Source organism: Sceloporus undulatus, chromosome 1, assembly GCF_019175285.1.
Source record: "Sceloporus undulatus isolate JIND9_A2432 ecotype Alabama chromosome 1, SceUnd_v1.1, whole genome shotgun sequence".
NCBI classification, from domain to species: domain Eukaryota; kingdom Metazoa; phylum Chordata; class Lepidosauria; order Squamata; family Phrynosomatidae; genus Sceloporus; species Sceloporus undulatus.
The window spans coordinates 272610894-272638818 of NC_056522.1; the positions used below are offsets into that span (position 1 = coordinate 272610894).

The following is a 27925-nucleotide window of genomic DNA, read 5'->3' on the forward strand; positions in this document are numbered from 1 at the left end:
TTGCACATTTGCTGTACACCGCCCTGATTCTAAGAAGGGCGGTATACAAATAAAATTTTTATTTATTATTTATTTTATTTAAGGTGCTTTGCTTTGGGCATGCTCTGTGGCCTAAAATCCATCCACTGGTGGAATTTGGCTGCAAGAGTTCAACAGTTATATTGGGGGGGGGGATCCTGGCAGAATAACAATACAACCAGAGAAATGGTAACTCACAACACTGGTAAGCAGGACAACATCTGTCTGTAGTATTGCCATCCACAGTAAGGACTTCTCCTTCTTGACACACTGGAATTTGATCAGAGCAAATGCCACATGCTGATAAAAAAGAGAGAAATGTATAGTTTATTAGAAAGTGCACATGCATTCCATTTTTGTCTTTCTATGCGGTGAAACAGGCTGAGAAGAAGGGGCAATTTGAAGCTGCCCTTTCTGAAGATGGATTGCGGCCACAGTAACAACACACCATGACCCCAATCTACCTTGAATTCAGCCCAAAAAGGAGCAGTAAAGATTTGCTCCTTTTTGGGCCATGGAAAAGCCACCTTTAGCAGCTGTGCTGTGGTCCCATGGTAGCTTCAAGATGCTCGTGACGTGTGGCATCTAAACGCCGCACCACCAGAGTGTCTTGAAGCCACTCACATCAGCTTCAAAGCATCATCAGAGCATGCGACGGCTAAATGTTGCGTTCTGATGACACCCTGAAGGCATATTTTAAGGGCTGTTTGTTCTGGCCCTATGTTTCCTATACTCATACCAATTATTTGTACAAAGTATAATGAAACTATACTTCAGAAGGGAAGATGCTAACCAATGTCATTCCAGAAAGGAGATGGTTCAGTGTTATGTTAGAGCTTTTACTGTGCTCTTTGTTCCCACCTTTTAACAATACAGTGTAAAAGTACTTGCTATGGATTTTCTGTCAAATGAGCTTTTCCGATTAACTCTCAGCTATATTTCTCTATATTTCTTGCATATTGCCTCCTGATATTAGTGGAACGCTTTCTAGTGTTTCATTCATAACCTTTAATCAGCAATGCAGCAGAACCAGGGTTTGATTGTAAAAGATACAATAAACAAATCACCCCCAAGCTTTAGAATGGTAAGTAAACAGCTCCCCTCTCTATTGTAGTTTTGCTCTTCCATTAAATGATCCCCATCAAGATACAAGATAATGAGTATAATTAAGATACAAGATAATGATAATGATCAATATAGTATAGCAGCTCTTAAAACAGTATCCTGTATCCTCTAGCCAGTCTTCTTTTCTTACATATTAATTTGCAAGCTGTCAATAAGAAATAATTGGGCATACCACAGATATAGGATACACAGCAAGTGCCTTCCATATGAGCAGCAATCAGAGTTTGATCTGCTCGGCAGTTTGGAATCTCTTCCACAGTCTCGCATTTTGCTGGATCACATTCTGAAACAAATATCATGAGTTCAAGAAATAAATCAGACCTTAGTCAAAGAGTATATAATAATAAGAATAAGAAGGATCTGGAAGGATCTCCAAGGCAATTTCCACAAAGAAACAAAACATATTTATTTGGGGCTAGGATGTTATTTTTTCTTGCAAAGAGACTAGAAATACTACCACAGGCTGGAGATATATGAATCTAACAGTAGAGTAGGCCCCTAATGCACCTCAAGGTAGCTTTGCTGGTGCCAATAAGGTATCCTTCTTCCTCTCCCAACTTTATTTTAAAAAAATACATTTGCTTCAAAGGAAAATTATGATCTCCAGCTGCTGCCATTATCATTTCCATGAATGCATCTGAAATGCAAGTGATACACAGTCTGCCACTTTTTCTCTGCAACATCTCCAGCCACCAAGAAAAAAGATGGCATGTGGGGAAGGGAAGAAAGCTCTATGCTCCTTCCTGGTAAGATGAGAGGGGAAATAAAGAGAGTAATATTTAGGAGTGATCCTGAGTGATGCGATCATAGAGAGATCTTGAAAAAGTCTGTGGGAGCTCAGGGGCTTGCCATGAGGAGGAAAGGAGTAGGATGTGCATATATGCGTGTATGGGTTAATTGGTAGTGCATGTAGACAAGCTTGCATATGACTATGCATGCATGTAAGAAAGAGTAGGAGTATGACAGAAAGACTGAAAGAACACGCATGGACAAGTTATAATCATGTGCATATTTGTATGGACAGAGACAGAGTAAAAGAGTGCACAAGTGATGTTATGAAGTGAGAAAGAGAGAGAGATGCAGGGAATAACTGAAGGGGAGATCATCTTCTGGGAGAAAAGTTTCTCTTTGTGTTGAAAATTGTGTGACCAAATGAGATCATATGAGTTATTTGTCTTTGTTAGTGAACAAGAGTTTTTCAAATTCCCAAACTGCTCAAAGATACCACAAGGTTGGAGATCCCTAGTTGAGCACTTGCTCTCTTATATGCTAGGTCAAAGACCTATCACATCTGTACAGTTTATTGAATCTTGTCTTTTAAAACTTGGTGGATAATATGATCGATGTAATATTGGTCCATGTAAAAATGCCTACAGTGCAAGGGAACATTGTCAACATCTTCTATGAGAAAAGACTCAGAGATTTCCTGGACTTTTCCTCTACAACCACATGTTGTACAGAATAAATATACCTCTCATTCTGACGAATGTTGTGAAAAATGAGCATGAAGATGGCCATAAATGGGCTGTGCCAAATATTGTTTGCTCAGCAGCTGCCACGAAGTATAATCCTAGTCCTTTCTCTGTACAGTTAATGGATGTTCCAAGTGTCTATACAGAGGATGGATGCTTCAAGTGTCCATGCTATTACACTGTCCACTTTTCCAGTATAAGATCCATAAGCGACTGGATAGACAAGAGAAGGGGGCTGCAATGGCAGCAAGTGCTTTGAGCACCAATTATTTGTATGTGCTTGTTTGAACAATGAACAAAACTTTGATCCTCTATGTGCATGTGCTTGGAGTGTTCACAATGCATTGGGTCCCTTGTAGAGAAAATAAGAGCATCCTCATGAATGTCTACGCAGTTTTAAAATTTTAACTGTCATGATATTTTTATCTGCAAATGGCAAACCAATTTGAACTTTCCTGAGAATTTTGGTCTAGTGGGATCTACAAGCTTAATCTCAACTCACGTGAAAACAATGGTAAGGTTAAACATTCAGCGGTAGAAGCTGCTTCATCAGATAACTGCATTTCTTTACTCAGTACTTACCACAATTGTAAATAGGACAGCAAGAATCATCCTGGTAATAGGTTGCCAGTTTCTCCAGACCTTTGCATTCAGGAATAAATGTTTCACATAGGCTCCGATTACAAGCTTTTTAGACGGTGAGAGGAAAACATAACCAAAAAATAAAAAAATAAAAAAATGTTGAATATAATAATAAATTGATTACATTTGTTGTATATCACTGAAGATTCCAAGAACACATCTTCATGTTCATGTTTTAATATTCAACAAGGCTTCCATCTCTGAGCTACTAGTGCTAAGTTAAACTTGTCACCACTACCTGTGAAAGTCTGGCTCACCAGTCCTATCTCGTAAGATATATAATATATTTATCTTCTCTACCTATTCATGATCTCACAAATGAATACCAAACCAAAAAATAAATAAAAATATCATTAATATAATAGGAACAATTACAAGTAGCTACAGTGTCAATAGTTAAATACATACTAAAATTTCAGTATGTACAACAATGTATCTTATTTATTTATTCCTTAAATTTTCACTGCAACTATCACACTTCTAATTAAAAATTGTTCCTTTAACTTAACTATAAATCAAGCAGAAGAGGAGAGGTTTGTGGACAAAATGTCTTGTTAGTTTGCCATAACCTCCTGCACAATTTGTTTTCATTTTCCTTACTACTGCTGATATTTATCCATTCTGCATTTTTCTATTCTTCTTTGCCTTTTATGTCATTAATTTATTTACTGAATTTATACCCCGCCCTTCAGCCGTAAAGGCTCTCAGAGCGGCTTCTTGCCAAAATCTTCTAACTTGTAAAAACCAGCATATTGTATTCAAATGCAGTCAGCCCTCCACATTCGCTAATTTAACACCTGCAGATTTGGTTATTTGTGTGTTTGGCTTCATCTTACCCTGACTGCTTTCCTCCTGTTTCCAGGACAGAAATGATGCTTAACTCAGGTTCCTGAGCCCATAGAGATAGGAGTGTAGACTGAGTTAAGCCCCCTCCCCCAAACCTTGGCTCTTTCTGTGTTACTATCTCTATGGGCTATGAAGCACAAGGAGTTTGCACCTGGCCGCCAGATGCCAGCATTGCCATTCCCTCCTAAGACTTGAGGCTGTTGTGTGCACATTTACATGATGGCCCCAGGCTTTAAGAGAAGGGAGTTTGGCAGCAGCTCCCTCCCCCCTGAAGCGTAAGACTGATCTGTGAATGTGTGTGTGGCAGCTTTGCGCTTAGGGGTGATGGCAGCAGCACCTGGCCATAATGTGCACATTCTGCATGTTCCTTCCCTAGGGAGCCTACCAGCCACCTGCTTCACAAGCCCAAGGATTGTGTACCCTTGCAGGCCCCTTGCAGCCACCACTGTTGCCTGCTGTATTTGTGTTTTTTTTTTCTCCTCTTTTCCAGAGGCATTGCATCTCCTTACCCACCAAAATGTGGAGGACCACCTGTATATGAAAACTGGATCATTTTGTATTAATTAACACATTTTTAAAAACTAAAGAAATCCTTGCATGGCTATAGCTTCCAAAATAATGAAACAAGTATAGTAGTAAGGAGAGAGATATATTAAGGATACTCACTACAAATTTTCTGATGACAACAAGACTGACCATCTGGAACAATTAAGGCCATTTCCCCAAACCGCTGGCATTCTAAGTCATATCTAGCTGAACAGTTGTGCTCCACAGGGGCGATAGTCTCATTTTCCACACAGGTGTGCATGCAACATCCACTATGAGAAGTTTTCCAAGTCTCGCCCAGTGCACGGGGCACTCCAAAACTGTCAGTACAGGCTGAAATTGTTGCCAAAGTGCATTTAAAAGTAATTTTAAAATATTTGTCTGAATATTATAAGAATGTTATATTTTAATTAAAAAATAGAAAAAATGGGGGGGGGGGGAAGGAGATGGGAAAGAAGTGTAACTCAAACCAAACTTTTGAGGCATACTGCCTTTCACTCTGTATTTTTCAACACCCATAAATACCATCTAGATAGATCTCTGAACTGTAGCACTCTGGAAGGTGAACATTTCTCAGGTCTGTCAAGGGCCAGTTATAGTCATATAATACATCTGCATACCTAAAGAAACATACCTAAAGAAATATTTATATGTGGGATTTATTCCAAGTTGTAAGAAGTAATTGAACAATCAGAATGCTAACTCACTATCCATTTACAATTTTCTATTTACAATTCACAAGAATATTAATTGGAGAACTAATATAGGACTAGGATCAGCTAACATGCAAAATTTTCACAATGTCCAATTATTCATTAAAAAAAACCCACTGGACACCAAGTTACAGACACATACAAGAGGAGCATCAAGTTGTAGGTAGAATACTATGGGTGAAGATCTTCCTCATTATTTATACGTACAGCCTTGTCATGCTTGACACTGCTTATCACTTACTGGTGATTTGTTTTGCCTCCCTGCAACAGGAGGTAGCTCTGACTTTTGTTCGCCTCCCTGCAACAGGAGGTAGCTCTGACTATTTTTTCAATTATGTATATGGACTGCAGACATACTGCATGTTTTCTCAGCTTCTGGGCACACAAGCCTAAATCCTGCTGTTACTACTAACTAGAATGGTCCCACTGGATCATGGGATTTGCCTATGTGTTGACATACAGTTCAACAATTGATTGAATGCATCTACTTTATTATGGTCTAACTAATAGGATACCAGGCAGGATTTTCTCCCTAATATAGCATGGGAAGAAAGCGTCCTTCTCCTGTGCTTAATTCACTTAATTCGCGTTATTAGCTTGATCAGGAACTCATACCCAATGATGGGTCCATTACTGTTTACAAATGGCAGAAAAATGGGAAAAGCACACAGGATGTGTGATAATTTCCCCCCTCCCCGATTGCGCTAACAACACAAGCACAGGAGGAGGACGCTTTCCTCTCAGGTGTGATAATCTCCAATGTCCCCTTAAGTGTATATCAGATCACACAGTAAGGATGAGCTGCACACTAAAGTCTGTTTTCATTCCTGCAGTTTGCCTGTACTGGACAGGATGAGAATAACTGATCAATAACAGTCAAGCCAGGGGCTCGATGGCAGATGATTACAAATGAGTGCACAGGCCTGCAGAAAAAAATGTAGCAGCAAATCCATACCTACCACACTTCTCCTCTGGAATGCAGAGAGCAGAGTGAACACGATGAAGGATAGTTCCTTCTGTGCAGACACAGCCCTCTGTCAGTATTAAGTAAGAGTCTGTATCCTGAGGCTCTGGCTCCATATTCTGACAAGTGTTTGGTGTATCACAAGCAGATATGCATGGCTTATAGGAGAAACCATCTGGACAGGGGAAGGCTACAAAAACAATAAAGTATTTAATATAGGGATGCTTATTCAAGTGCTGATCACTAGTTCATGTTACATGTGAACTCATGTAAAAACACATTGTGACAACATCTTTCTTTACTAGAAAACAGAAATTGGTATTTGGAAAAGAAGAACAACAGGAGATGGTCTTTTCTCCTCCACCACTCTTTCCATAAATCTTGTCTCTAAAGCCATGCCTTCTACATGACAGTCCTTCCTGTATCTGATGAGAGCTGTCATGTCTTCCCTTAGTCTTCTCTCCTCCAGCCTATCCATGCTCATTCATTCATCCTTTCCTCATAGGAATTATTTCCCTTTCTCCTTGCCCTATCTTGAATATGTCTCTATTTGTCTACTGCTTTCTTAAAGTGCAGGGCACAGAATGGGTCACAATATCCCAGATAGTCAGACACAGGAGATTACCGCATTACCTTTGTTCCCAGGATAGATGTGGGATGTAACTTTGAGAAGACAGATCTTACCATATTCACCCTTTGCCAGGCATCTGGTAGCCCATATGCAAGTCTGGCTTCTGTGGGCTTATCCCACATTGTTTCACAAACAGGATTTTCCCATTCTTGAAAAGTTGTGGCAGAGGCCTAGCTTGCAAATGGGCTGCCTGTTACCTGGCGATGAGTGAATGCGATAAGATCCATCTTCTTAAAGAGACATCCCACATCTATGCAGGGAGCAAAGGTAATGCGATAATCTCCGCAGACCAGTATAGAATAGAGTGGAACTATTTCTTTTTTGGCTTTGGACACAAGTGAGTTCATACTATTATAATACTGTCACTGAAAAAAACTAGTTGAATATATAAAACACACTGTACATAAATATCAAACAACATTTACTTTTCATAGCTACACAACATGTCTATGAATGCTCTTAGATTTGAACCCTGCTATTGGGCATAAGTTCAATCTTCCTCATATACAGAGCTGCCTTTGCTACTTGCAGTAACATATTTATTGGGTCCAATAAAATTGGTTCAGTATATTTGCACAAAATACTTACAGCAATAACTGGAACTCCTCCATTCTATGCAGACATTAAATTTGTTACACATGGCAACATAAGCAGCTAGTGCTATACATGGATTCTGAATATATTCTGTGTCCTGAACCCACAAATCACAGAAGGAATCTGGAGAAATCTTAATATGCAAATACACAAGAGTATTATTTGGACTATTGGTTAAATAATATAGAAGAACATTACAAAAAGATCATAATAACAAATCTGTTGCAAAATGTAATTTATTTAGTAACAACGAACTGAAAGAAACCCCTTTGTTCAATATATACTGACTAGTTTCATTTTTAAGCAACCACTTTTCTTTTAGCCTCTCTTTTCATCTGCATCTGGAATGATGGCCTCAATGGTATATTATCACATAACAGATGTGTGGGACAAGCAAAATTGTTTTGGGGTAAAATACAGCCTATATGCCAAAAATGGTTCAATCCTAAAATATTAGTAAGAACAAAAGCAACAATTCATATATTCAGGTAGAGCATCAAGTCGGTAACATACATGAGGATGGCAGCTGCTGAAGGTCTCATTCAACAACATATTTAAACAAGGTGAACAATCTCTGACTGAACAGTTAGTTTCATGAGTTCTCTGTCTTCCAATATACTTCAATGTATTTGGCACCTGCCAGCTATCCATAAAGATAACTGATGCATCCAAAGTACTTGGAACAGTACCATTGGGTAGCATGAGGTCATTTGTTGAGCTTCCATCACAGAAACCTGCAAAAAAAATAGTACATAACTTAACATATCTCTGTAATACCTTGTTGCTATAGTTTATCAAGACTGGTATTATTGTGCTTATCACAAAAAAATAATGCTTGAAAGAGCCTCTTTATGATTTTATCAATCCACTCTTGCTATACTGTTGAGACTGCACTTCCAATTAGTGTGAATGAACTCCACTCCAGTAGTACCAGCCACTAACAGAAATCTCCATTTAGCATATGTTGCTGTGAGGGTTGTCCATCTACTGTCAGAGTACATGGCACATGCATGAAGTTATGAATATATATATAAATGTACACGAAATATCTAATTCCGAATCATGTTACTTACACAAGTGAATTCAATTAATTTAAATGAAATAATTTGTTATATATTTATTACTTATATTTATTATATGGTCCCAAAAAAATTGTGTGTGTGGCTGCAGCCTAAGTACAGTTAGAACTACATCATAAATATAATTCAGAATCTACTGTAAAACCACATTGACTTCCCTTATATTTTAAAATAATTTCAACATCTGTCAAAGACAACAATTCAGAACGTTTATTTCAAACACCTCTTCTTAGTGTGAACATCACTCTTTGCAAGGTTTGAAACTTGAATTAAGTATCACTGATATGTCATACTGTGGCTACACATATTTGCCCTTTCTGGAACTTAGCAAGCTGCTAATCACTGTAATGATGGCCTTTGCATCCAAGCCTTATAGCAACAATAATTCTAATGTTAAAGTAAAGATTTATATCAATAGACATTATGAACCCAACAGCCATGTACCTAACTTCTCATTCAGGAATGCAAAGTACAAAAAGAATGAAGTTATGCGTACATATCACACAAACATAAAAGGAAACCATCTTAACCTTATTTTTTTTTTAATAACTGATGCTAAATTCATAATGATCGGTCTAATGAAAAGTATGAATAAATATAATGAAAACTGAAGTTATGAGCATTGTGTGAATTTTAATGCTTTGGCTTGTTCCAAAAATGGTAGCAAGGAAAGGCAAACTGCTGAATCTCTGGTGGAGGAGTATTGTTTCATCCATGAAATGCTTGTTTCATTTTAATAAGGCTCCAGGATGGATCACATGCCTCTGTTGTAAAGGGTTTTAGGTGACAGGGTTGAAGAAAACGTCTCCAAATCTTCTGTTTAATAGGTTGACACTCAATATCAGCCCACACTGACCACAGGTTCTATCATGTCTGGAATTGTCTGCACACTGCCCCACATCATCTAGTTTAGATAATGTAGGCCAAAAACCCCATGGCAGGACTGGGCCCGATCCTGATTGTGCACAAACTGATCCAGAAGATCCAGTCTGACCTTGGAGTAAAGAGCCTTTAAAAGCAAATTACCCTGATTTTTTGCAGAGTTTCTAAGAACTTCTGTGGCAAAACTGGGCTTTTCAGACAGTATCCTCCCCTGCACTGCTTACATTTCTGGCAGTCAATCCATCTGAGAAGCCACCCCCCGCCCCAGTTGCCCTGTCTGATGTGGAAATGGGGTGCCTGGCTGCTTGTGGATACCCATTCATCCCTGTGCAGACCCAGGGACTAACCCAAGTGAGCACTGGGGCCAGGATACCATGGACTCAGCCTATGGTATCCTTGCAAGTCTGCTCAGGCCAATAATATAATAACCTGTCCCTTCAACTGGGATGGAAAATGGGTAGCTTTTTTTCTGAGCTTTCCCCCCCCTGTTCATTTGTTTTAAAAATACAAATAACTGGCTTGATTCCGTCACTTTTTATTAGCAAGCAAATAAGGTAATGGCAGGTAAGAAGGTGTTATGAACCATTTCCTATTTCTCATCTTTTAGATTTCACAGCTATGAGTTCTGCCTTCCATGTCTGAAAAGGCCAAATAGGAACTGAGAAGGCTGGTTGACACCAGATGATCCACTTGACATTCAGCCTAGTTTTAACACCACAATGGGAAACAACTTTCTGTTGAGGGGAAGGCTGGTATTCATTGAACAATATTGCCGAGTGAATTTCATATGGGTGGCTGTGAGGTATAGCAGGCCAAACTAACATTAATGCTACATCTGTGCACAGATCATCATACAACAAACCATTTAAGAGCTGCATATAGAATAGCCTTTGAAACCATAAAATATCACAGTGATTCATGGATGGCACCTAAGAGCAACACTTTAGACCTGTTGCCTATCACCCTTTGTCACTGGTTGCTTGTCTGGTTGGCAAGTGACGGAGGTAATTTTTCTTGATTATAAAAGATCTCACTTGTAAAACAGAAGTTGAATTGCCAGCAGATGTCATTTAAAACACCTTCAAGTAGCTTATAAGTATTAATAAATTATGTATAATATATCTTGTGATATTAAAAATCTTATGAATTTTGAGAGTAATATAATATATATAAGGCTACCAACACTTCTCCAGGAAAAAGCTCTAGCAATGAGCAAAATGGAACATTCTGGGCTTCCACAACTGATTAGTTCTGCTCTAGTAATTCTAGTTCAAAATCCAGATTTTGAAATGAAAATGGAAGAATTCTATGCTACTGCGCAGAAAGTTTTCTCACAGTTGTACTGTTATGAGGATAGCACAATTAAAACCATCAGGAAGATCAAACAAGGCTGTAGCCTGAATATGATGGGAGAAAAAGGAGCAGGGGGCAACAATTTGCCACTTGTTGAAACCCTTGGAGCAATGTTATGTTTTTTTCCCCCACTCACAAAACAATTTGAAGACTTCAGCCTCTTTGATCACCACAAAAATAACTGCTGGGGTGGGATGTCAGTCTGAAGTTCAGCTATTCAAAGATATAGGGCCAAAACAGATGGTCAGGGCCGCAGCAACCATACACCACAACCTTAATTCGGTGTTTTGGATTTTTTTTTGCACCGGGAAAAAGGTGTCTTTGCTGCTGCTGCTGCAGCTTTTTGCCATTTCTTGTAAACGCCGTACCGCAGAAATGCTGTGATGCTGCCCACTGTGTGGTCAATGAGGCGGCATGATGCTGGCTTGAGGAAGGCATCGGGGCATGTGCTGTGCATATGCCATGCCCCCACGCCATCACAAAGCTGGCGTTTTTTGCCAGTCTGTTTTGGTTCATAGTCGTGTTCCTCTTGTAAATCAATATACAATGAGATCTTGTAGCACCTTTGAGATTAACTGAAAGACGTTGGTAGCATGAGATTTCATAGACTTGAGCCTACTTCTAAACTTCTTTATTCCTCAGCACACACAAAGCAGGGCATGGAGAAACTGCACATTTCTGCCACAGACAAATGTGCACATTCAAAATATGCATCTAGCACATAAGTCTCACAGGCCCTAAGTCACCACTTCAGAAATGCAGGTGGAAAATAACATAAATTTGAAAGCACAGAGAATTACCATTTGAGTCTTCTGGTGTAGGAGTTTGGGCACGTCACAGTTTATCAATGACTAATAGAGACAACTGAAAATCAAAATCAGAAATGTCCCCAGATTTAAATCAAATAACTTGTAGCTACATTTTTTTCCCCTGTTTTCAGTATCAGACAACAGTGCTGCTGATTCCCATTATGTTTTTTCCACCCAGTGCATTGGGGAATGGAGAGATGGGAGGAAGTGTGAAATCTAATTGAAAGTCCTCCCATAATTCAAAATTAGATTTTTATACTATATTCTTTTTACTGGACCCCATATTAGCATAGAGCAAAACACCATTTTTAAATGATGACCTTGCTTGACTTCATGGAAAGCTAAATGTAAAGTATATTTTCTGCTTATTCCTGTCCTATTTATTTTTACATTACTTCAGCATTCATGCCTCTCTTTCAGATGCTCTAAATCTGGAAGCAAATCTTCACTCCTCCATGGCTATCTGCAATATGATCTCAGAGAGATTAAATCTAGACTGTAGATCAATTGGCTGACAAATGTAGCATTTTTCTTCTGTACCTCAATCAGCTGCATCATATAAATGAACTGCAGACACAGATTTTATAAATGGGAAAGTGTGATTAATAAAGTGGAAGGTAAAATGTGGTATGAAGAAGTAAAAATATAATTAATGATATTTTCCACTTCTCCAATAATGATTGTTAAAATAGACCTAAGCCTTCAAGTGAAGTTATGGTCATATTGAGACATATGACACCATGAGTTACTGCAGTGGCTGACACCGACCCTAGTGGCTTCTAAACAGAATCAACTGTAAATCTATGCATTGGTTTGGAAAATTACCAAGTGACTGAAGTTGGTACTGCAAGCTTCATAGAAAGTGACTTATTTAAATTAACTAAGATTAATTAATGTGTTTTACAGACTAAATATTCAAAAGTGCACTATTCTAGGCTCCCTGTAGAATGCATGCTAAATTTCAGGTTGCTAGGTTTCATGGTCTTGGAACCACAGCTGTAGTAGAAAGAAACACAGACACCTTTTTTTTTTTTACTATGTCCTATTATTATAGAATTTCATAACAACCAGTTAGCATATTGTGCATGCTCTATGATTATTTATCAGTGAACAAATGGGGAAGATTTTCTTCCTCTGATCTGTATGAAACATTTTTTCCTTCTGCTAAATACAACATTCACAATCTTAATAATTTTTTCTTACCACAAAGTCCCAATGCTCTTGGAACACTTGTTGCATTAAATTCTATTACCATCACCCCAGTGGTGTGAAACCATTGAATTCTGATATTTGTTGGGGTTTCAATAAAGTACATGAAACCAGTATCTTCAATTTTAAATCCATATTTTCTAACAGTAGGCCATGCATATCTTGAATTGACAACTATCTGAAAAATATAGACATGTACTGAAGCAAACGCACAACACTCTGTGAAAAAGTAAAGCAAACAAATATTTAATATAAGACAATCTAATACAATCGTCCCTTCATAACCACATTGTGCATCCATGAATTCAACCATCCACAGATTGAATTTTTTTAATTCCAAAAAGCAAACCTTGATTTTTGCCCTTTTCTATAGAGAACACCATTTTACTATGTCACTGTGTATAGTGGCACAAGAGCTCCCTGGCTGAAAACTACAATTCCCAAAATTTCATAGCATTAAACCATGACAGTTAAAATGGTGTCAAACTGGATTATTTCTGCAGTGTGGATGCAGCCTAAGAATATTATTTATTTCCAATACAGTCCTTTATCTATTCTTAATGTACTTTAAAGTCTAATTCTAATTGCCAATCAAACTCAGAGAAGACCCACTGAATAGTATGTCAACTGGTGTAAATCCCACTGATTTAAAAAAATTATTTTAGCTGGGACTAGCAACTGGTTTTAGGTCTAAGAACATGTGGACATTAAAAAAAACTATGGGGATGTCACTTCACTAAACCTTTGTTTGCTTAACTGAACATATTAGTTCAATTTTCACAGTGTGCACGGAATGTAAATAATAAAAGGTTGTAAGGATGCATAATATTGCTTAAATTTACCAATCTTAACCATTGGAAACTTTAGTGACTGGGGTCACAATCCCAGCTAGTAACTTTAGTTACTAGAATAACAATCAGCAACACTGTTACATGCATATAAATCCTAAGGATCTAGTATATGAATCAGGAATTACCGTTGTAATAGAAGAAACAAAATATTACCTTTCTGTTTAAGCGGTCAATGATAATCTGATTAGATAAATATGTCAAATTCAGCATTGTCATACACAGATTAGTAGAGGATAAAATGCCCTGAATAACAAACAAGACAAAACAATAGTTTATTCCATGTTTTAAAGGATTTCTTAGATTAAAAGGTTTCTTAAAAAGTTAAACAAACACTGTGCTAAAAATAGCACAGAATTATTACATAAATGTTGTGTTCTGACTGCAAAATATGTATGTTCAACAGAAAATGAGCAAAAATGTCTGAAGTTGAAGGCTTTCATGGCCGGCATCCATAGTTTTTTGTGGGTTTTTTGGGCTATGTGGCCATGTTCTAGAAGAGTTTATTCCTAATGTTTTGCTGGCATCTGTGGCTGGCATCTTCATAGAATGCCTGCCTGGAAAGGAGTGGTGTGTGTGTGTGTGTGTACACACATACACACACACACTGTGTGAACCTGGGAAGGCAGGAATGATTTGCATGTGTATTGTTCTGTTGCCAATAGCATGCCTCATGGTGGGAGAGTATGCAAAAGAGGATTAGTGTCTGTTAATTGGTGATCATTATCTGCTGGGAAAGCCCCTGACTCTGAGTGGTTTCCCATTTGCATTTGCTGAGTCCTCATTTTCCTACTATTCAGGACCGATAGCCAAATTTTGTTCACTTTAAGGGTTTCTTCTTTCTGGTTGAAATTATCCAGATGTTTGTGGATTTCAATGGCTTCCCTGTGCATCCTGACATGGTAGTGGTTGGCATGGTTCAGAATTTCAGTGTTTTCAAACAGTATTTTATTCCCAGAATGGTTTGTGCCATGTTCTGCTGATGATGATTTTTCTGGCTGGCCCAGTCTGCAGTGTCTCTCGTGTTCCTTGATTCTTGTTTGCACACTGCGTTTGGTGGTGCCTATGTAGACTTGTCCGCAGCTGCATGGTATGCGGTGAACTCCTGCGGCTGTCTGGTCCTTGGCTGAGCAAAGCATTTGCTGGATTTTCTTCGTTGGTTTGTAAACCATTTGAAGGTTTACAAGGACAATGAGCACTAATCAAGCAGACATTAATCCTCTTTTGCATACCCTCCCACCCTGAGGCCTGCATTGGCAACAGAACAATACACATGCAAATCACTCCTGCCTTCCAAGGTTCACACAGTATATATTTACCCCAATCCTTTCCAGGCAAGCATTCTCTGAAGATTCCAGCCACAGATGCTGGCGAAATATCAGGAATAAACTCTTCTAGAACATGACCACATAGCCCGAAAAACCCACAAAAAACCATAGCAAAAATGTCTGATGTTTGAGAATATCAAAACAATTATTTAAATGTCATCAAACTAGGAAATTCCCAGCTTCTATATTCTGTGGCCTTGGGTAGGATTACAGGTCTCTATAGTGAACTCCATTAACAATTTATTAATGTATAATAGAAGAGTAAAAGACAACAGTGCTTTCAGCCCTTCAAAGTGTAAAATGTAGTAAGATACAGCAGGTGATGCATAAGAAAATTGGATAGCATGAAGACATATTCTATGAACTACAACAAAATTTCAAATGATTTACCATATGAGTGTTTCTGCAGTCAGCAATATGGATGCTTATAGTCTCATCCTGAGTTTGGCTGACAATATAGGATGCTTCCTTAAATAAAGCCAGATAGTCCCCATCAAAGGTGATGAAACTCAAATCAGAGAAGAGTGTGCATCGACCTGATCAAACAGAATTATCAGTGTGCATTGACTTTTGCTGAGTTAATTCATTTATAAAATGAGGGAGGAAATCCAGTAAGAATAATTTACATTCCATGCTAAAATATCTTGCCTAGCTGACATAAGTTAAAAGGAAAATACTTAACATCTAACTCTAATACAAATAAATGCTTTTAAAACAGATTCCATATCAACATGTCAACACAAAGCTTCACAGTTCATGTAATTTATAAGTTTCTGTAATTTATTTACTTAGGGGAGAGACAGATAAATGCTTGTTCTTCAATACTGTGGTGTTAAATTTTTTTTTATCACTTGTTGAATCTTTAAGAGGCATTTTCTTGGTAGCAATACCTGTGCCACAAACTCTATAAAAATGATGCTACTAGCACAGTGCTATACAAATGTCTTATTTTAAATGTCTTCATTCTGCTGTTTTCTTTTTATTATAAATTTGATGGTTTCCAAATATATTTGGTTCTTCACCATTATGAGTTGGTTCCAGAATTACCTCTCCAAGAACAGAATAGGGACGGGAAGAATAGATAGATGAATAGTCTGACCCAGTATTAGTAAAAGTCATTTTCCTCTGTTTCCATGAGAAACAATTTGGATTTATCCTTCTGCTTCCTACAGTACTATGGCCCACTCTGGTCTAGTACTTCACAGAGTATTATAACCCATTTCTGGCCCTCCAGCAATCCAGCTCTCCAGAGCAGATTTTCAGGGTATACAAGGAACCACAGGGGAAATATTAAATCAGCAAGAATTTCATTGGCCTTCCTCTACTGCGAGTATCCCACTCTAGGAACTCTGGATCCAACCCATTATGTTTATTAAATGAAGCCTCTACCTAACAGATACATAGGCACTCATTCTACTGAAAAAGGATGCTTCTAGCATTTTAGGGGAGAGAGAGAAAGAAAGAGAGGCACTCCCTCAAGTATTAAGATCCCAGAACATTTAGGGATTTAAAAAACATTGCCAGCACCTTGGATTCAGGATGGAAACATCCTGGCAGCCAGTATGATTCCTTCGGAACAGATATTATGATATCTCCATGGAATTTCAGTGAGTAGTCTAGCTTCTACATTTTGTACTAGCTGCACCTTCTGAGTCATCTTCAAGGACAGCCCCACATAGAGTGTTGTTTTTTCTGATTTCATCATCCCACATCGCTGGATTGTTCCATTTGTTTAGTTCACTTCATTATTACATGTACAATCCCATTAGATGATGTTGATGTTAATTTCATTTTCTGAAACTGTTACTTAAAATACCTTAGGTCTATGGCAAGTAAGCTACTAATAACCCATAAATAAATCCTACCATCTGTTTCTATTACACAGATTCTTAGCCTGCTCACATATCCACATTTTTATTGGCTTAATGCTTTTTTAAAATAAATACTACAAGACTTACATGCACATTCCCATTTTGGACAGCATTTATCTCCATTTATCTGAACAGCAAATCCAAGAAATCCACAACTGGGTTGTGTTGCATTGTATGGACAGTTCTGTGATTTGTTAACTTGGATCAGTTGCCCATCTAAGCAAATGTGTTTTATGCATTCATTCTCCGTGATTGGCTAAGACATATTTAGAAAACACAGGTTACTATTCTTATCAAAATAACACTCAATAAAAAGAATATTGAGAACCAGTATGGGGTAGTGGTTTGTATGCTGGACTAGGACCATTAAGACCAGAGTTCGAATTCCTGCTCAGTCATAAAAACCCACTGGGTGACCTTGGGCAAATCACAGTCTCTCATCCTGAGACGAAGGCAAAGGCAAACTTCCTTTGAACAAATCTTGCCAAGAAAATTCTATGATAGAGTCACCTTAGGGTAGCCATAAATCAAAAACTATTTGAAGGCACACAACAACAACAACAACAACAACAACAACAACAACAACAACAACAGGAATAGACCAGAAAAACCCCCAAAATAAAAAACCCTGGAATTTGTTCAGTGTCCCAAGCCAAAAAATGAAAAAGAAAAGAAAAGAGGACAAGAATGGGTGTAGTACTCATGAAAAGCACCCAGCATTCCACATTTTCAGCACACAGAATTTAAAAGTAAAAGCTGGGAATTTCAGGTTTTCTTTCAAACCATCCTGAACACATCTGATCTCATCCAAGTTCAGAAGCTAAAAAGGGACAGGACAGCTTAGTATTTGGATAGAAAACTATCCAATACCAGGGATCTAAGGTAGGACTAGCAATGAGTTCTGCTTGGAAGCCAGGCTAGCCATTTATGCCTGTCAGCATTAACAATACTGATCTAGATGATCTGACTAAATACTGGTCTAAATGGAATGATGGTCTGATTCAGATCTTGTTTCTATCATAGTCATTAAAATACCTATCCTGTTTCCATGGAGTGGGGATGGGGGTGGTGATGCCCCAGAGCAAGAGACAACCATATAACTCTGCTGTTTGGACTACTCCCCTATAGATTCAAACAGAATTAACTGTAAATCTATACACTGTTTTGGGAAGTCACTTAGTGACTGAAGTTGGTACTGCAAGTTTCACACAAATTGACATATTTAAATTAATTAAGAACAATTTTACAGATTAAATATCATACTAACCATCACAATGTGTGTGGGGGACGGAGCAAGTTGGGCAAAAAAACAAAAAAAAATCAGTTCCACTGTTCCTTCCACTTCTTTTGTTGTTGGTCAAATGAGGAGGAAGAAGTAGACTGGGAAAGAGCAGAGTTTCAGAATGTGTGCTCCCAAGGCAGCCATGTTCTAATTAGGACTTGGTGTTCAAAGGCAGAGAAACTTAGGAAATGGACAGATATTGCTAAGTGTCCATGCACAGAGGCTGAACTCTGTAAAGATTTTGAGATTTTATGCTGCTTTCACAGGATTGTGGAAAGGAAGTACCCTGTATCAGATCAAATAATTATAATGCAAGACACTGTCCACACAGTAACCAAACACTGGCAAAACCTTTCTTTATCTGTTATGTGTTAAATGGTTTAAAACTGTTTATTTGGGTCTTTAAAACTTTTAAAAATGTTTCCACTATCATGAATCAGTTTACTACATTATATATTAATCTGTTTTATAAACTGCTTTAGGCCAGTGAAATGTAGTGGTCTGAACGTTGGACTACAACTCGGAAGATCAAGGTTCAATTCCCCACTCAGCCATGGAAACCCACTGGGTGACCTTAGGCAAGTCATGCATATTCAGCCCCAGAAAATCCTCTGACAGGTTCCCCTTAGAGTCACCATAAATTAGAAACAACTTGAAAAACAACAGCAACATCTTGGGTCCTAGGGGAAAGGGCAGGTTATAAAACAAATAAATGTCAAGAAGCAAAACATGAAATTAATAGCATCTTCCCATTCACTCAACAACTAAATTAACTAAACAGTACAGTTACCCAATAAAAGTGAAGGTATCTTGCCATTAAGTTGCATTCATAACTAATGTACTTTTATATTTGTTCCTAGGGAAATGAATTAATTATGAGTAACTGGTCATTAACCACTTTCATATTCTGGTCTAATCTCTTTTAAAGTTTTCCATGTTGGTGTCCATTGCTACATCTTGTAGTATCAAATTCCACCGACTCTGTCTCACACTGACTCACACTGTCATATGAAGAACTCCCTTTAATCTGTTCTGAATGTCCCACATCCACACATAAAATATCTGAAGGAAGAAAGACATTAGCTATGTTACTCACTACACAAGTTGGTTGTGTTGCTGTTTCTCTAGATGGCATAAAAACTGATGCTTTAACTGCTGAGACAGTTTCTCCTGTGGTTAATCCTGAGGAATATTCTGTAGCACTATCAGAGATTTGTTTGGTAGATAAATACGAAAGAACAGGTGCAGTCACTGTAGCATTTTGATGTACTGGTGATATCAGTAAAGAGCTTGCAAAAGTAGTAGGCATTTTAATCACTGATGGCATCTTGGGTATTGTAGCTGGGACAGCAGAGGCAGGTGAAAGGTGTTTGGTAGTCAAAGGTGATACAGGAAGCTTTGTAACCAGTATTTGTCTGTCAGTTTCTGGTATTTCTGATGTGATACTCTTTGCTTCCAAAGCAACAGAAGACACTGAAAACAGGGATGCTGCAATGGATTCTCTTATTCCTGCTGTTTTCTCTGCTAATGATTTTGTAACACTTTGTGTTGTCAGACCACTTATTCCTAGGGGTGCTGATTCAGTTGTAGTTGTAAAATATGGGGTAGCTGGTGACACTCTAAGTGCAGGCAACATTGAACTATAAGAAATAGTAGACAGTGGCACTTGCTTAGATAAAACTGAAGTTTTATCTGTAACATTTTTGCTTCTTGATGTGACAGCTGTTGATACTACTGGGGTTAAAAGTACCCCCTCTTGTGATTCTGTTTGATTCACAACTGATGTTGCTGGTACTTCTAATATAAACAATGAAGGAGATGTTGCTTCTGATACATGGAAGAAAGTGCTAGATGGTGTGATTGCTGGAGAAGAAGTCATTACATGCTTTGTGGTAGTTATGTCAGTTTTTAATTTTTCAACAACAGAGAACTCCTCTACTTTTTCCTTCGTGGTAGATAATGGCAACAGACGTGTAATACCTTCAGAGGGAAAAAACACAGGTTTTTGGCTGAAAGTCAAGTCAGTAGCTTTTTCAGTTGATGTTAAAAATGTTGTCTGAAGAAACCCTGTATCACTTTTGGATGTTTGGCTTGCCCCTTTTTCACTTGTTAAAGGAGCTTTTGTTGGAAATAGAGAAGTCAGTGAAACAGATGAAGAAGCAACTGCTGGTGGCAAAGTACTTTTGAAGAGGGAAGACACAGCAAGTTTGACTGCTGATTCTGTTGTACTGAAAGCACTTTTGGGATGAATAATAGTTCTTGCCACTTCAGCTGGAAACTGATAAGCTCCTGTAGATCCCTTTGTTGTTAAGTACATTTTCAAAGTTGTTGAGGAATCATGCTTCTCTGTTTTGGGTGCAAAATATGGAACAGTGGATACCTCCTTCAAATCAGAAGAAGCCCCTGGAAATGTATGAGCAGAAAAAGTAGCCTTGGGAGTAATATAGGATTTTGTTTTCTCAGCTGGCTGTTCTGCAGTGGCTGCTATTTCTTCTGTTAAAGTGTGTGGGAGAACTGTTGTCTCTGTCTTGTAGAAAGTGGTATGAAGTGTTGTTGGAGGAACAGGGATAGAAGAAGTAAAAGTTGACATTTCTGTGGTTGGTACTAATTCTTTGACAGTTGATGGCTGGCTGCTAAATTTAGTGTATGGGGATAAAGCAACACTGGTATCTCCTAAACCCTGCTTTATTGTCAGTTCTGAAGTTGGCCTTGAGGTTACTGTGGTCAGAAACTCCATTGTAAGGGGCACAGAAAACATAGCTGTACTCTTTGTTGTTACTGAATGAAGTGCAGCAGGTGTGGTAACTTTATCTTCAGGTGATGAAGACACAAGACTAGTGACTTTCTTTGATATTCCTGCTGTAGAAATGGGCATTAACAGAAAAGTAGTAGAAGGCTTTCTTGCATATGCACTAGTGGTTTTTTCTGACTCAGTTGTGCCAAGATATATCAGTTTTTTGGTATCAGCCATAGCATGCAGAGTAAATGGATAGCCAGTTGGTTCAGCTGGTTCAGTTATTTTAGTTACTAGTGGAACTGGAACAGTCATAGCCATGGCTTCTTTTGTAAAATCAGATGTCATTGTCACAGCATCAGAATCATGAGCAACACTCATCTCTGTTGTTTTCAGAGACAAAGGTGCTTTGTATTCTGTAGATGCCTTGAGGAAGACTGGAGTGTGTGTTGGTAACGCTGAAGGAGTGGTCATTTCAGAGCTTTCTTTTGTAGACAAAGGAGCATCTCTTATGGTATGAGATGAAACAGGGTAGTAAGTGTATAAAGCAGACACAGCCTCAGTCACATTTAGTTGTTTAAATTGTGAATATTCACTTGTCAATCCAGTTTGTAAAATTTCTTTCAACTTTGTTGGGAAAAGAGTATCAGATAACTGAGGAAGTCTGGAAGAAAAGATAGCAGATTTTGAGGTAGTAGGTGAATACAGAGAAAAATATGAACTTGGTGGATATGTAATACTTGATGTTGTTTGTGCCATTTCTTTTTTAATGGTAGGAAACTGCAAACTACTTGGATGTGTAGGGATTGCAGTGGTAGTTAGTGGAACTACTTGAAGTACTGGAATAAATGTAGTCTTAATTCCTTCTTTGACTAAAGAAACAGTTGTTTTTGAGGTTTCTGAAGGAACTGGTTTAACAACTGTCATTAGTGATGAAGTAGTAAATAAAGGAGAAAATGATGTTACAGTGACATTGGCAAGCATTTCAAATGGCTGACTTGCATCCAGTTTTGTTCTACCTGAAGCTGTTGTTCTAGTGATTGTGGGAAAATAGGAAGAAGTTTCCAAAGATGGCAGTGTGGCTTTGGTTAAAAAATGACTTGTTCTTGATGTGACTGGGGAAGATAGTTTGCCTTCTGTAATACTTTCATGTTTTCTTTCTGTTTCTTCTGTAGGGAAACTCTTAGCAACTACATCTTTTGTTTCTGATACTATATCAACTGTGGCTGGCAATTTACCATGTGTAACAATGGATGGAATTACAGTAACAGTTGGAATCTTACTTACTGCTTTGCTGATCATGGGAGTTGATGGGATTGACAAGATTGTTGTAATACCTGCCTGTTTACTAGGCAAAACACCTGTAACTAAATCAGCTGTTGGTGGCGAAGGAGTATCAACTAAAGAAGGGAGGCCAATATCTGATACTGAGTGTGAAAACACTGGCATTACACTTTTACCAAAGGTTGCCTCTGTTGAAACATTTGATGTTGGAGATGTGGCAAAACCTGTAATATTTGTCAACTGAAGAGTAGATAATTTAGTTTTCTCTATTGTTGAAGTGAGTTGCCACTTGAATGCATGTGTTGTTTCTCTGTCTTTTAAGGATGGTCTTGGAGAAGAAGTTATTCCTTCACTTGGGATCACTGCAGAAGTTTCAAGAGCCCCAGGAGCTGCATGTGTCTTTAAAGTAGATAGCAGCATTTGAACTTCAGCCATAGGTTCAATGCCTGAAATAAGAGAGAGAGAGAAAATCTTATGTTTTGAACTAGTAATAATTTAGATTCAGAAATACAGTGGACCTTGGTATCCACTGGGGTCTGGTTCCAGGAACCCCTGTGGATAACAAAATCTGTGGATGCTCATCCCAATAAATACAATGACATAGTAAAACAATATCCCTTATACCATGGTATCCCCCATGGCAAAATGAAGGTTTGTTTTTTGGAACTTATATTATTATTATTATTATTATTATTATTATTATTAAACTTTATTTCTAAAGTGCTGTAATTATACACAGCACTGTACAAAGTCGGTAAAATTAAAGAGTATATAAAAGCCTGCCCAAGGCGTACATTCTAAGATAATAACAATTAAAAGAGGAATAGATAAAATACCATATAGAAAAGAAAAACATCAAATATAAAACAAATCACATCACATCAAATATTATCAGACAGCCAGATGACAATCACAAATTCCCTGAGAACGCTTCCCTAAACAATATGGTTTTCAGCTCAGCCTTAAAGCTGGTTAGGGAAGTGATGAGCCGTGCATGCAGAGGAAGAAGGTTCCAGGAATGAGGGGCAGCAAGAGAGAAGGGACGTATCCGGGATGAGGCAGAGAAGATCCTGGGTTGAGAGAGGAGGCTTTGGCTACCAGAGTGGAGAGTGCGAGTAGGGATGTAGGGAGAGAGAAGATCGGTTAAATAAAGAGGGGCCAGCCCATGCTTTAAATATTTAAAAATATTTTCAAACTGTGGCTGCTTGAATCCATGGATACAGAGGGCTGGCTGTATTCACTATGACAAGCAGATATGAACAAGTTATCTGCAGTGCGATTCTAAAATTTCTATTAGGAAGAAATGTCCACTACATTAAATGGAACTGTTAGCTTTGCAGAATTAGTGAACATTTTTTAGTCTTAAAGTATGTCTTTCTTTTTTTAAAAAAATGCTTTGAAAAACAAAACAAGCTTAAATGTAAGTATATCAAAGCACAGTTGAACATCAAGCTACAGGAAAAGAGATTTCACCTAAACTTTAGGAGGAACTTCCTAAAAGTGAGAGCTGTTCGACAGTGAAACACACTTCCTCAGAGTGTGGTGGAGTCTCCTTCTTTGGAGGTTTTTAAACAGAGGCTGGATGGCCACCTGTTGAGGATGCTTTGATTGCGAGTTCGTGGATGACCCTTGTGGTCTCTTCCAACTCTATGGTTTTATGGTTCTATCACAAAAACATAAGTTTCAAAATGATTGTAATGACTGATTACATCTATAAAGTTTAAGTCTCCTATACCCAAAATGCTTGATACCAGAAGTGTTTTGGATTTCAGAATTTTGTTGTTTTATTTTGGAATATTTGCATATACTTAATAATAATAATAATAAATTTTATTTATGTTTTCCTGCCTCTCCTGGATCGAGGCAGGATTACAACCATAAAACCACATACAATACAATGCTATCTAAAATACGTATTATAAACAATAATCAGTTAAAACTTGAATCAACAATACTAACATCAATGTGATGTTATGATCAGAAGTGTGATTTCTTCCATTTCTTTATAGAAGGTTGGGTGGGTATGCTCACCTGAAGAGATCCGTCTTTAGTGCCTTCTTGAAGGCATCTAACGTGGTGATGAGACGGATTTCCTCCGGTAAGTTGTTCCATAACATGGGGGCCATGGCAGTGAACGTTCTATGGGAAGTTGATATTAATCTAGTCTTTGAGTATTCTAAAAGATTCTTCCCGGATGTTCTGAGAGTGCAGGGCAGATTATGTAGGGAGAGACGTTCCCTCAAGTAACTCAGGCCTAAGCCATATAGGGCTTTAAAGGTGATGACCAATACAGTCGGTCCTTGGTATACGCGGGGATCTGTTCCGGACCCCCCCCCGCGTATACCAAAATCCGCGTATGCTCAAGTCCCGTTGTCCCCAATGGCGGCGCACGTGCACACGCGCTGCCATTGGGGACAACTTCCCTCCCTCCCCTCTCCTCACCCCAACTCTTTCCTTCCCTCCCTCCCTCCTTACTTCTCCCCCTGTTCTGCTCCCCGGTGCCCGCTGCTCGCTGCTGCCGCCGACGCCACCGCCACAGCAGCTGAGCAGGGGGAAGGCGGGTGGGGGTTTTGGAGGAAAGAAGCCTCGCTTCTGTGGCGGTGGCAGCAGAGGACCACGCCAGAGGCCTCTTCGTCTCTCTCCGCCGCCGCCGCCGCCGCCAGCACCTCTGTGCAAGGGCCGGGTGGGCTGGAGGCCTCTTGGCCTCCAGTCCGCCACTCGGCCCCTGCATCGAGGGCTGGCGGCGGCGGCGGAGAGGAGGCTGAAGAGGCCCCAGGCGCTCGTCCTCCTCCTCCTCTCCGCCGCCATTGCCGGGGGAAAGGCACTCACTTTCCCCCGGCACGGTGGCTGCGGAGAGGAGGCCTCTGGCGCTGGTCCTCCAGCGCCAGAGGCCTCCTCTCCGCAACTACATTCAGGAGAAAGGCCGGCGCTGCTCCTGGAAGCCTCCAGGACAGCACCCGCCTTTCCCCTGGCAATGGCGGCGGAGAGGGAGGAGGAGGAGGACGAGCGCCTGGGGCCCTTCGGCCTCCTCTCCGCCGCCGGCGCCAGCACCTCGATGTAGGGCCGTGGCGGACTGAGGCCAAAAGGCTCCGCCCCACACCCGGCCCTTGCACAGAGGTGCTGGCGGCGGCACAGTGGCGGAGAGGAGGCCGAAGAGGCCTCTGGTGGCGTCCGCTGCCGCCGCCGCTGCCACAGAAGAGCCGGGTGGCAAGCTGGAGTTCTTTGCCTCCACAACCCCCACCCGGCCTTCCCCTGCTATGGCTGAGGCGGCGACGGCGGCAGAGCAGCAGCGACGCGGCACCCGGAGAAAGTAAGTAAGGAGGGAGGGGGGGGGAGGAGGGGAGGGAGGGAGGGAAGGAAGAGTTGGGGGAGGAGGGAGGGAGGAAAGTTGTCCCCAATGGCGGCGCGTGTCATTGGGGACAAAATCCCCGGATTTGCCATGCACGTATGCTCAAATCCGCGCATGGCAAATCCGTGTATAAGGAGGGCCGACTGTACTTGTATTGCGCCCAGAAGCTGATTGGCATGAGATATCTTGAAGATAGATCAAAGTCTAAACAAGAAATGCATTTATGTTATGTATATACCCTATCACATAGCCTGAAGCTATTTATAACATAATATTTTAATATTTTGTGCATGGAACAGAAATACATGACATAGAAAGCTATTTCAAGTCAGAAAATATCTCATGAGAGTCATTGGTGATGTAAAAGAAATTATGCTGGACATAGTTTTATGTGGGTTTTTCAGTGTGAGACTGTGTTCTGGAAGAATTTATTCTGCTGACTTCACCTGCAACTGTGGCTGGCATCTTCAGAGGTGGTGGCATGGGAGTGTGTGGAAAATATATAACTTGTGGGACCCTTGTTTGGGAGGAAAGTGTTTTTTTGTTTGTTTGTTTGTTTACATGTTATTGGTAGAGTCAGTTTATTTGTTGTACTGGTGAATAGCACAGCCTTGAGGTGTGTTGTGTGGGGGATGGCAAAGGGGGTCGTGTCTATTTAGGGAAATTATAAGGAAACCTCCAAACATCTACAGACTGACCAGGAAAATCCAGCAATCTTGCACTTAGTGAAGGAAAAGAGAGCCCCTCTCGACCACAAAGTTTACTGCATACTGTGCATCTGTAGACAAGTCTACATGCAGCAATCAAATACAAATCAAGGAACACGAGAAGACACTGCAGACTGGGCCAGTCAGAAAATCAGCAGTAGCAGAACACGTTGTAAGCCAACTAGGGTACAGAATGCAATTTGAAAACACTGAAAGTCTGGACCATGTCAACAACTACCAGGTCATAATGGCACAAGGAGGCCACTGAAATCTACAAAACCTGAGCAATTCAACAGAAAAAAAAGCAACACGGAAAGTAAACAAGATTTGGCTACCTGTCCTGAAAAAACACCAAAATCAAGATTCAAGAAAACCAAATGAACACTACCCATGCTCAAAGGGTTTTCCCCGCAGACAATAGATTATCAGTTAATAGACGCAAATCCCCTTCGCACATCTCGACACAACACACCTCAGCTGCGCCATTTGACCAGTACTACACACAACTAACTCCACTAAACATGTTTTTTTAAAAACCACTTCCTCCCAAACAAAGGTCCACAAGTATATATACTGTACTCCACACACTTCTGTGCCACCACCCTCTGAAGATGTCAGCCACAGTTACCAGTGAAATGTTAGGAATAAATGCTTCCAGAAACCAGCCGCACAGCCTGAAAAACTCACAGAAAACTATGGATGCCAGCCGTGAAAGCCTTCGACTTCACATTATGTCTTGATATGTTTTGGAAAAACCTAAGTCAAGCCCTGGTCAGCCATTAAGTTTACCAGGTGGTTTTTCTTAGCCTAACCAATTTACAGTTTAGTTGTTGTGATGTGAAAATGGTATAACCTTATATAAATAGTTAAGTTAAGTTACTTATAGTTATATATAACTTTCTTTGAGAAGTAGGATGTAACTGTAACGAATTATAGTATATTATTATTATTATTTATTATTATATTATTATATTATTATTATTATATTATTTAATTATTATTTATTATTATTATTATTATTATTATTATTTTCATCACAGGATCATCATACAGGTTTTTTTTCTCCCAGACCCTTTAGAAAGCCACTGTTTGACCCAAACCAGAATGGAGCAAAATTAGTAGATGAGTTGAGATGGCCGGAAGATGTAAGAACAGGGCCAATTAGGCTCATGTGCAATGTACAAAATATTAGGAAGATTACAATCCTGGGGAACATGCTATTAGACTTCATTCCCATGTATAAATTGAAATGACACCTTGAGACACAAGGTAATAAACAAAATGTGCTTAACATACAGTCTAGGAAGTAGACCATCTTGAGTGACTTCATCCAGAACCATATCAAAGGACACAGGAACACAGCTTCCACTCTAAAGAAAAAAATTACTGATTATCACACAACATACATTGAAACAAAAAGGACCAATATGAGCAACATTAAACACCTGGGTAACCATACATGCATTGTACATAACCTGGCTTGAACTCCTTTGAGGTTAAGCTACTTTAAATGGGTTTTGAACCACAGCCCTAATTCTAAATCATTAAGGTACAGGAACCTCTAGTTATTGTTCCCATTTTCCTAATTAGCTCACATATTGTGACGACTAATTTGCCATTCTGATGAAACGAGCTAATC

At 39.3% G+C, this 27925-nt stretch overlaps 1 protein-coding gene across 1 annotated transcript in view; it reads right to left on the reverse strand.

The window, feature by feature from the left end:
• OTOG (otogelin) overlaps positions 1-27925 on the reverse strand; it is a 165019-nt gene that overhangs the window by 32295 nt on the left and 104799 nt on the right. The window contains exons 35-47 of the mRNA XM_042459445.1: positions 27583-27656; positions 19309-22676; positions 17018-17186; positions 15450-15595; positions 13888-13977; positions 12878-13061; positions 8065-8285; positions 7546-7684; positions 6322-6516; positions 4770-4982; positions 3198-3302; positions 1316-1426; positions 217-318 (exon numbers count right to left, since the gene is read on the reverse strand). Of these exons, the coding sequence (XP_042315379.1) occupies positions 217-318; positions 1316-1426; positions 3198-3302; positions 4770-4982; positions 6322-6516; positions 7546-7684; positions 8065-8285; positions 12878-13061; positions 13888-13977; positions 15450-15595; positions 17018-17186; positions 19309-22676; positions 27583-27656 (5117 nt within the window). The remainder of the gene's footprint in view (positions 1-216; positions 319-1315; positions 1427-3197; positions 3303-4769; positions 4983-6321; positions 6517-7545; positions 7685-8064; positions 8286-12877; positions 13062-13887; positions 13978-15449; positions 15596-17017; positions 17187-19308; positions 22677-27582; positions 27657-27925) is intronic.